At 43.9% G+C, this 11,006-nt stretch overlaps 1 protein-coding gene across 1 annotated transcript in view; it reads right to left on the bottom strand.

Annotated features, from left to right (window-relative positions):
• The window catches only part of LOC104849607 (beta/gamma crystallin domain-containing protein 1-like), a 28,569-nt gene extending 21,779 nt beyond the window's left edge, over positions 1-6,790 (bottom strand). The window contains 4 exon segments of the mRNA XM_033758874.1: positions 2,172-3,084; positions 3,087-3,809; positions 4,929-5,042; positions 6,709-6,790. Coding sequence (XP_033614765.1) covers positions 2,172-3,084; positions 3,087-3,809; positions 4,929-5,042; positions 6,709-6,790 — 1,832 coding nt within the window.
• Between the last annotated feature and the right edge of the window lie 4,216 nt (positions 6,791-11,006).

The following is an 11,006-nucleotide window of genomic DNA, read 5'->3' as shown; positions in this document are numbered from 1 at the left end:
AAAAAAAAAAAAAAATCTTAAAAAAATATAATTTTTCTAACAGTAAAAGAAACATGTAGCTTCACATTCATTATTTTTCAGAGAATACAGAATCCATTAGACCCATGAGTTACAAACTCAACTCGTTCCTGAGGGCTGGTTGTAACTCAGGTTCATCAAGTGCCTTCAAAGTCTCTCTCCTGTATAATTTTAGGCCACACTTTCTTCCAGGCATGTCTCAGTGTCCTTAGGGAGACACTGGACCAGGATTTCTCAATTAACCCCACATAGGAAAGGATATTGTAATGTTCCTTTCAGAACTCCTTAAGGGTTAAATCTGTATCTGAAACCAGCTGGAAGCACAAGTGGCCAGCATTCCAGTCGTAACTCATACTTTGGTCATAAAACTAAAATTCCAGTCTTAGCCCAAGTTGTTCGAATGTCAGGCCGGTTGTAACTCGAGTGTCCACTGTACCAGTTTTTCTAACTCTTCAGTCTCAAATTGTTTTAAAAAACAATCTGTTAACATTTTTATTTGCAATACAATTATAGAAAGAATTAAAGTAAAAATTAAAGGGTCTGAAAAAAATCCCATCAAACAGAAATAGGTCAAAAGACTAAAAAGCATTTTTAATTTTCATTTCAATTGTTTGCCAATTCACATGCAAGGCATTGTGCAAAATTGTACAAAATGAATAGTAAAGAAAAATTGTAGCTCAAAAATAATCAGTTCTGAGAAAAAGACTTTTGGTTTAGTTTAGGAAGCAGCCGATGAAGAAGGGTTTCATTGTAAGATTGGCTTTTCTGTCCTTTGTTTACCCTTTTAACAGTAACAGTTCTGGTTTTTTTGACTGCTATCTTCCCATTGGAAGACAAACTGAAGCATCCTCAATTGGGTATATAGCAACTACCTCTAAGCTCACACCTGGGTAGGTTTCCGTGAGTGCTCACAGTGGTCTTCTGCAAATAATGGGCATCATTCACTCAGCTCACTTCTCCAACACTATGGTTACAGAATAAATAGCTGACTGTATCCAAGCCAGCTGCTGTAGGCTGGCAGCTGGTGAGACTGCTCACGTTATTCATTAAGCATGTTTTCCTCAAGGGTTTACCAGACTTCCTACTCCACAGCTCACTTCTCAAAGAAACAAAATGGAATGAACACCATTCATTTCAAGAAGGACAACGCTGCACAAATACCAGCTCTTTATAAATGTGTGAATGCAGGAATAACTTGAGCACATACTCATTTTCACCTGTGCTAAGTGGAGAGTGGTGAGGCAGGGAGAGCAGAGGCAGAAAAGGAAGTCCTCAGTTTTATAGCCCTATCCTATCCTCCTACAGAAATTTTTTATCAAGGCCCAAAGGCCCAGCTCTTCCAAAAGCCAACAATGATTTTTTTCCTTCCCTGCACTTCTGATTTGTCTGCTCATTGAGAACCAGCAAAGGCCGTGAACATTTCAAGGGCAACATGTGCAGGGTTCTTCCCCTATACTACCTAGAACAGTACCATGCAGAGAATAACTATTTGTAAAATCAACAACACATAGTCTGTTTTGTGCACTTTCACGTAGCCAGTGATTTTCCAGTAAGAACACGTATCTTTTCTCCAATAACTGAAAACAAATTTTCACCCCGGGAACAAAAATAACAGCAGGTTCCCTAACATTATAGAGGGAAGGAAGCAATGAAATATTTGTATTGGGGGCTTTAAAAAAAATTAGGACAATCACGCACTAAATTCCATAAAAGGTTCTATGAATTCCATTGAACTCATCCCCATCACAGCTCCTGCTCATACCGAATAAAACAGTGTTTTCTCCTGTGTGTTTTAAGAATGTCTTACCCTGGACCACCTGTGAACATTTTTCTTTGACTAAACTCTATAATTAGGTAATGTCAAGCCATTAAGTCTTATCTGTTATTTATGTAAACATTGAGCCTCAAGGGTTTTCCTACTTTTACATTCATTTACCTAAGATTTTACGTGAAAATGAGAAACCAAGAGGCTGAGGGAAGTGTCACCTTCTTAAACTTTAACTGGGTGATCTGATCCTTCACTCTCTAGTTCAACACAGAAAATTCAGGGCACAGACAATTCCACAACCGCGCAGACCCCGCTCCTTCCCTAGGGCCCCTCTACACCCCAGTGGACACGCGAATCTGGCTGGACCAATTCCACAGCTACTTACAGGGTCACTTTTGTGGTCACCGTCGACCTGCCCACACCGAAATGGTTCCTGGGCTTCAAACCGTCAGCCTCTGAAGCTCCAGCCGACCTGCCTTGCTCTTTGCTTCGGCCTCCCTCCCCACCCCGGCCATCGAAGTGGTTGAAGTGGTTGGGGACAGGTCCCCTCTTGTGCTCGGGTTTGATCTCAGGCAGCAGAGAGCTGCTCTTGACCGTAAGCTCACGAGGGATGACCCGGGCCGCTTCCTCCCCGCAGTCGGCCAAGGCGCCCTTAGATTTCGGGCCAGGGTCGGGTGCTGGCGCTCTCTTGGGTGGAGACTCCCTGGCGGTAGCCAGCGGGACGCTGGCAGGCGGGCTGGGCAAGGGCTCCGGGGCGCGGCTCCTGCCCTTCCTCTTGGTGGGGGACGAGGTCTGGGGAGGCTGTTTGCCGCGATCCAACTCCCCGCGGAGCTGCCCTTTGGGGCCGGGCTTGGACTCCGGGCTAGCCGTGGAGTCAACGCCCACCTCAAGGGCCGCCCGCAGAGATATCACTTTCTTTTCAGCCGAGACGGAGACCTTTGGCGCCACTTCATCGTCGAACACCGCGTCGTCCCGGGCTGGACTCTCGGGCAGCGCGGTGTCGGCGCCGGGGAAGTCGGTGGATTTCTGCGACTTTCTTCTCCGGCCGGACTTGGGGCCACTTGACCTCTTCTCCATGTCGTCGGAATAGCCGCAATCTTCTGCTCCGGGTATAATTACGACCGGCTCGTCCACCTGCCCCGCCTCAGTCTTACTCAAGTAGCTGTCCAAAGTTAACACTTTGGCGGGGTGGGCGCGATCCCCAGGCCGTGCTGTGCCGCTAGGCTCCCCGGAGCCAGCTCTGTTCTCTGAGCCCTGGGCGGGAGGGTCTCCTGGCAGAGCGGAAGCGTTCTCCGGGGCTGGCTGCGCACGCCCAGGTGAAGCAAAGCGCTTCCTTCAGGACCCACTTGGGGGACTCCGTCGGGGGGCTCACCTAGTCCTGCCCCGGTGGGCCACCCCGGCGCAGTCTCCAGGTCGGGGCCAGTGCTGGGCAAGGCATCCTCCCCCGGACTGCGGGCGGGCGTCTCCGCGTTCTCTTGCCTGGAGGAATTCCCAGGTGAGGAATGCAGCTGCTTGGCAGCGATGGTAGCATCCGGGAAGGTCTCTCCCCCTGCCTGCAGAGGTTCTTCTAATTGAGGTGAATCATGGCACTGCTGCACAACCGCTGCACTGCTGCCTGACGCAGGTGACAGCTCGGCGTCTATGGGGGTTGCCTGGATACGTCCCCCCAGGTCCTTGGCCTCAGCCTCCAGGGGCGCCTCCTGGGGGGCAACCCGCCTCGCTGGGGTCCGCTTGCTGTAGTTGGCTGCACGGTATTTTGCTCTTCTCACTCTCTCAGGGAGTTTAGAAGAGGTTCCATCTTTGGGGGAGAGTGATTTGGTGTTTGAGCTGGTTTGACCGGGACTCTCTACCCCGTTTCTGATGTTCCTTCTTCCAGCTGTAAACAGAGTGCCAAGTTTCCCCAAAACTGGTTTCCTTCTGTTGTCTTCTGGTGGTTGTGCTCTAGACTGGAAAAATAAAAGGAGAATGGAGAGAGAACATGAGAATCCGAGTATTCCCCCTTTAGTAGCATGTTCCAGAACTACTGCAAGCCAAAACGGTAATAAATCAGTTCCTGATTGAAAATGAGAACTTAGTGTCTTTGTTATATTCTTTCCAACAAAAATTCTGGCTTTATTTTTAAGATTTTGACACTACATAGCATAGTATTACCTTTAATTATACTTAGGTTTTTAAGATCCAAATAACTACATATGTAAAACAAACAATTCCTAGTTCTTGTAGTACCTGCTTTTGACCTAAAGATGCAGTTTCAAAACCATGCGTAACTACAGGGGACAGAATTATTTCCCTCAATCACTCTTTTATAGAACAGATGGGGAAGAGGAGAAAAACCACGAGAAGCCTTCTGGATAACTCTGGGTTCCACAGGTTTGTAAAATAATAGTTAAGAAAAAGTGGAGGAATCAGCACCTGGCCAGCCAAGCCACTTGGCGGGAGCGCTCCTCCAATGAGAGAGGCGCAAGGGCATTCAAACGCCGGGCCGCCCCGCCCCTTTCCCCTCCCCCCGTCTTTGCCCGGGGGAGGTGGGGGCGCAGTGAAGGGGTGGCTCTCTCTGCACTTGGCGAGGACGGAAGCGTGGAATGTGTCCGCGTTGCCCTTGCGGGACTCTGGGGGTGCACAAGCCCAGCCCCGGGACCCGCCGTGCGGTTGTGCCCTGCGGTCCAGGAAGGGGAAAAAAAACTGCGCTTCCTACAGCGCCTAGAGCAAAACTGTCCGCACCTGGTGTTGGCCCCAGAAGCCAGCTCTCAGATCCGGTATCGAGAACAAAGGTGCCAAGGGATGCGGCGCAGAGGAGCGGGCGGGATCTTGGTTTAAGCCTGATAAAAGGCTGGGATGGACACCAGACTGTTGGGTGTGGCCTAGGCATTTAAGACAGTGCTTACTCTCCAAACCAGGTGCTAGCTGGAGTCCTGTACAGACTGGAAAGCAAGCGCAGAGACTGAAGCAAAGTATGTTGGTAAGGGCTGTAAAGTCAGGTTCAAACCCAAATCTTCCAATTTCAGTTGCCGCTCCTTCGAAGCCCGCACTGAGGGGTCCCACAGCCAGTACCCGAGAGCTCGAGTGGGCCCAGAGGGGTACACGCCAGGCTTCACACACAGAACCAGCCCCCTAGAAGCGCTCTGGAATTAGATTTGCTCACAAACTGGTGGTGATGCTTCCAGCTGGAGAAGCTGTTGGTGGGAGCTCTGAAACTTGAGCTGTGTCTCAGCAGACAGGCTAACTTCTGCGTCTTCCTGACTGAGGCCAGAGCCTCCTAAAATTTAACCCGATTTTGGTTGAGCCAATTCTTCAGTGGTTCTATAACCAGGAAAAATTCGGTGTGCTTTAAGAAAACAATACATTAAAACATTGACTTCCTAAGGAAACATTTGGTTGGATTCTTTCACAAGTCAAAGGTATTACAGGATTTGTTTTGTGTCTTTGTTTTGGTTCTTTGGTGACTGTTTAGTCCAGGCTGGACTTGACCTCCATATATAACCCAGACTGGCCTCAAACTCAGGATCCTCCTGCCTCATTCTCTTGAGTTCTGGGATTGCCAGCATGTGCCCACCACATGTGGCATGTACATGATTTTCAACCATAATACCTGCTTACCATGCCCTCTTTATGACACTAAGGGACTTACACAGATTTTCATTATTACCCCCCAGCAGACTAATGTAGGTAATCTCTTTATACCTCTCTGGCCAAGGTGACTGGTCCCTGCCCAAGCTCTGTAGCCAGTAGAATCTTTCTGACTCTGAACACAGGGCTCTCTGTCTCCACTGCCTCTACAGGCCATGAAACATGTCCTGAAGAAGTAGCCAGGGAAAATAGGTTTGAGTCTATTGGCTCAGTTCCAGTCGTTGTCAAATTTAAACAACTGTATCATTCTGTCCTGCCAATGGTGTTGCAATGTTTTCAATGCCCAATCAGCAGTCCTCTCCCTGCTGTTAGGCATTTATTTTCCCATCTCACTTTTGGCAATAGCTTTTACAAAACCAGTTACTTGTTCTTCAACTTGGCTATCAAGTACTTGACTACTTTACTCCCCAGATACTTCTAAACTGTTTTGCTGAATCTCCTGGAATTTCAGTTTTATTTATACATAGCAACTTCATAATAGCCCAATACCGAAAACAAGTCAAATGCCTTTCTACTGATGAATGCATAAACAAATTGTACACCTGTACAACAAAATATTACTCAACAAGGAAAATTAGCAACATTTTGAAACAGAGTGACACGGATGACTAAACCAGACTCAAATGGTTATATATACAGTAATGTGGATTTTTATGACATTTGAGACAATGTAGAACTAACAAAATACTGCTACAAAGTAGATCAGTGGTTTCCTGGGGCAGGGTATGGGAGAAGGCAGGACTAAGACTGAAAAAAAGACCTAAAGAAACTCTGGGAGGTAATGGAAATTTCTACATCTTGATTGTGGCGATAGTTACAATGTGTGTCTGTCTTTTAAAATCTCATTAAACTATACACTTAAACAGATACCTGGTCAGGTGCAGTACCTGTACTTCCATCTACTCAGGAGGCTAAGAGAAGAGAATTATTTGAGCCCAAGAGTCCAAGGCCAGCCCAGAGAGACCTCATGTCCCCTTTTAAAATTTTGCTTAATTTACAATAAAATGATCCCATCTCTTTGGGGAAAAAAAGACAGCTAGACAAAGGTCACCTAATGGATGACAGAATGTCAGCCTGACAAGTTTGTAAATTATCTGACAACAGCAGAGAGCCTCTGAAGCTCCTGAGTAACAGAGTAAAGACACCACCCAGTGCCTCTGTCCACACCGGCCCATTAGACCATTATGGCCAGAGGATCCCACCATGCCTTTCACCACTGTAATCATTTGTCATTGCACCAAGTAAAAACCTTTTGAAAAATGGGTACACTATAATTTGTTATATGCAAATTTTACCTTCATAAATAAAGCTGTTCCTCTGGAAATAGCGGACTATGGTATGAGGCACATCTGTCTGGTTTGGGTACATATACTTCATAGTCCTTAATGGAGGGGGTGGCCCTCATATTTCAAAGTTTTGACTCCTACACCGGAGAATGCGGTCTTCCCCCAAGAGCCCAGCAGGCTAGGTCCCTGTGGGTCTCCAGGAACACATATCTGAACAGGATCATCTGAGCAGAGTTCACAATGCCCCACTGCTCCTCAGTAAAATACACAGCCACATCTTCACGGAACACCCCTTCCTAAAAGGGATGCGCATTTCTTTTTAGCCAGGGGTTCTTTTCCAGTGTTCATGGAGGAAGTATGGCAGATGAGAACAAGAAGATGAATGGTCCGACTGCTAGTAAGCACTTTATTAGTATGAGTTTTGGGGGGTTGGAGTCTTAAATCTTAGATGGGAAGCCACAAACCCAGCACCTTCTCTCTAAACCTTGATGATGATGATAGGAAAGGGAGTGTTTTGCGAAGTGGCCACGAGGGCCCATCAGGCCCATGTACTCTCCCAGACCCCCAACCTCCTCTACCTCCAGCTGTCCTGGACCTGCGAAGGGTCTTGAGGGTTTCTAGGCTGAATGTTCTCAGAGCAACTGTAATCTCAAGACCTCTGTAATTATCTTCTTACCATGTACAGTACCTTCTGCTCTCCTTACTGAAGGCAGTCTACATATCTCCCTGTGCAGAGCTTTTACTTGACTTCCTCCCACCACCCACTGGGATGGGAGCAGTCCACAGAACTGTTTTACAGATGGTGCTTGAGTTGTGTGCCTGGACTGTTTTAGAGCGCTCTTGTTGGCTAACGTGAAATATGACTTGTCAGGGGACACTGCAAGCATCCTTGATGAGATCGTACTCCAGGAGTGTGTAGTGACCAAGGCAGATCTGGCAAAGCTGGTCTGTGAATGGCAACCTGTATAGTATGGTAGCACACAGGTGTCACTTAGTAAATGTTACCTTGTACTGGTATAATTTCAGAAATCTGTTATCTCATTTATGGGAGAGCTAAGGCCAGGACATACAGGATAAACTGTTAACATATTAGAGGATGTCCTTTATCTAGACATGTGGCAAAAGAGTATTATATTTTTTGGTTTTGCTTGTTTTGATTTTTAAGATTACCAATTGGAATCATTGCTTTAAATTTAGGGGTTTTCACCTAAACACATGATAGGAGGTTGAAGAAAAATATACATAGAGCATATTATTTGAAAATATGACAAGCTGTTTAAAAGAGATTTGGGGGGGATTAATGGCAATTTTAGTAATTCTGTCTAAAGAAAAAAGTCTCATGTGTCCTATGTTTTCATTTCCTAGTAGAATGTAAGCCCTCAATGACAGCAGGATAACTGCCCTGTCGTCAATGTCAACAGTTTGCATGAAGAAGTCTAGTTAAAGGCAGACATCAAATATTTGCTGCTAGTAAAGAAAAGGAACAGTCCTCTTCCTTTTCAAAGAGTTATCAGTGTTCTCAGAGATTACTAGTAGCACGGATCTATCCAAAAGAGAATGAAAACTGTTTCTACCCAAGACTTCAATGTAGTCAAGAGCGTTCCCCTCCTTCTGCCCATGTGAAGAATATGCAAACTGATTCAGTTGTGGACACATGAACTTCCATTTCTGACGGTTTACTGCTGGCTCCCAGCCCAGCTCGGACTTGAGCAGATGAAGACTTTTTACATGTCCTCACCTGTGTGTCTTAGAATGTGGTCATAAGTGTACAAAAGGAACTTTTTTTTTATACACCTGTGAATCCCTAAGAGCTCACTTTGTTGTTTTTCTGAAAGATACTGTAGATCTCAACTATAGTGAGGAATGAGTCAGTTGGCTATTATTATGAATGATGCAATTAGCCATGTTATTTTGACAATACTTTAGCCTCACAACATATGTATATGTATATGTTGGTGAGGTAGTTATTTTTTCTAAAGAGATTTTTTTTCTTTTTTCTTTTTATTGTTGTTTTTCCTGCCATGCTGGGAATCAACCCCAGGGCTTTTTTGCACATGCTAGCTTAGTGCTCTATCTTACAGACTTTCTGAATAAATTATTTTTTAAAAATAGCTTTAGTTGTATGGCTTCAAAAATATAAGAATTTAAACTATTTTCCCTTCAACTTTTAAGAGTAAAAATAGGGATTAGAAAATCTTTTTAATAAAACAAGAACCACATGACTGCTAACTAAACAATGAAAGATAGCAGAGGGGGTAAGGAAGGGATACAAAAAAGAGAAATAGTTCAAAGTTGGATAGAAATCACATAGAATTATGCTGCATGAAAGAGAAATACCACAAAAAGCAGGAATGACTAATAAGAGATCATTTTTTTAATAACTTCCAAGACATTCATTCTGAAGACTTTTAGAAGTTGCCTTTTCCCATGATAAGTGTACAGCTGAATATCCTCTCAGCATCTGCAGTGGCAGAGAGATGAAGCTAAATTTAAGGTAGGATTCAGATTGGAACCCTGATATTACAGACCTAGATTTGGAAGAGGCATTTAAAATGAACTTACTAGGGCTGGAGGTGCAGTGAGGCCCCAAAGTCAATCCTCAGCACCAAATTAAAACAGAATAACTATCTTCCCCACCTATTTTGTGTTTTCCTTTTGTTTGTTTGTTTTGTTTCTGGTACTGGGGATCAAACTCACGACATTGTGCTTGTGAGGCAGGTGGCAGAACCACTGAACTAAATCTCTGGCCTGTGTTTTCCTTTTTGATGCTGCTTGTGCTACTATATATAGCACACATAAATGTTCACATAAATAAACCTTGACTTAGTAACCACTGAAATTTTTCATTTTAACTTTGTAAATATTTTCCACCATGATATCCAGTTCCCTCTCTCACAATATACTAAATAAGATTTAGCTGCTTCTTAATGATTCTGGAAATGGAATGATGAACCTCTGTTATCCCATTTGAGCTATACTAGCAGTTTCTTCCAAGGCTACTATAATACAAAAAGACTTGTGCTTGTACTAAACGACCAGACTGTAACACTGTTCAGGAAAATAGGCTTCTTATGAAAAAGCATATGAAATGGCTACAGTCAGTCATTCTTGATCTATGGTCTAATTTCATGTAGTACAACACGTCAGATCTTCAGAGCCTCTCCCACCATCGTCCCTCCTGCCAGTCTTCCAGGGAGGAATGTTTACTTGTCCCTATGCTATTTCTACCAAATGTCACCCCTTCCAATGCCCATCTCATCTTGGTTGCTATTTTTCCTTTTTTAAAAGTGTCTGTCTCTCCTTTCAATGTATATGTCAGACACATAGCTTCACTTACACCTCAATATGCTCCTTTTTTTTAATGCTGTCCCCTTTTTATTAATTTTATTGGTACAGTTTAAATATACATAATGATCATATTCATCAAAAGGAGTTTATATAGCTTGATTTCTCTTTTTCTCCTATTCCCCTTCCCTCATTTTTTTCCTTTTTTTTTCTTTTTACACTCCCCCCCTTTAACAAAAGCTAATGCTGCCACTTTAAACCAAACAACAATCACATCTCATGGTATAAAAGCAGAGATATATTACTGGTTGAAAGCATAGAAAAATATTTTTAACTTTCAGGTTTAATGGTGTCCTAAAAAAAGCGATTATTTAATATCATTACTGAAAGCCATTATGTATGGCAGAGTTCAAATTTCATCATTCCAAAAAGTTTCTTTTAAAAAGCAGCCTTGCTGGGAGGCACACACCTAAAATCTCAGCACTTAGGAGACTGAGACAATATGATCACTGTGAGTTCAAGGCCAGCCTTGTCAGCACAGTGAGTTCAGGGCCAGCTTGATAATGATGATGGTGAGGATAATAATAATAATAATAGCAGACACCTACTTTTGGGAAAGAATTATTGATTTTTTATAAAATAGAGTGAAATCTAATTGTTTAAAGCTACTTATATTTGACCAATGAGAAAGGGAGATAAAACTGTAGAATCATTTACTCATTCACTAATAATTATTAAGCATCTACTTTGTGACAGAAATTTCTCCTTAACTGAAAGAGGCAAATAAATCATGGCTCAAAGAGTCAAAATATTTTTTCCAAGACAAACATCAGGCTTTAGTTAGCTCAGTGCTGGGTGTGATGGCACATTCCTATAATCCTGGCAACTTGGGAGGCTGAGGCAAGAGGACTGCAAGTTGGAGGCCAACCTGGGCAATTCATTGAAACACTATCAAACTTTTTAAAAAATTAAAAAGGAATGGGGGTGTATAGTTCTGTTTTCCCTGGGTTCACTGCCCCCCA

This window comes from Fukomys damarensis, unplaced genomic scaffold (assembly GCF_012274545.1).
Source record: "Fukomys damarensis isolate Sample0158 unplaced genomic scaffold, DMR_v1.0_HiC HiC_scaffold_35, whole genome shotgun sequence".
NCBI classification, from domain to species: domain Eukaryota; kingdom Metazoa; phylum Chordata; class Mammalia; order Rodentia; family Bathyergidae; genus Fukomys; species Fukomys damarensis.
Note: the sequence above shows the minus strand (reverse complement) of the source record. Positions and strands in the feature narration are given on the sequence as shown.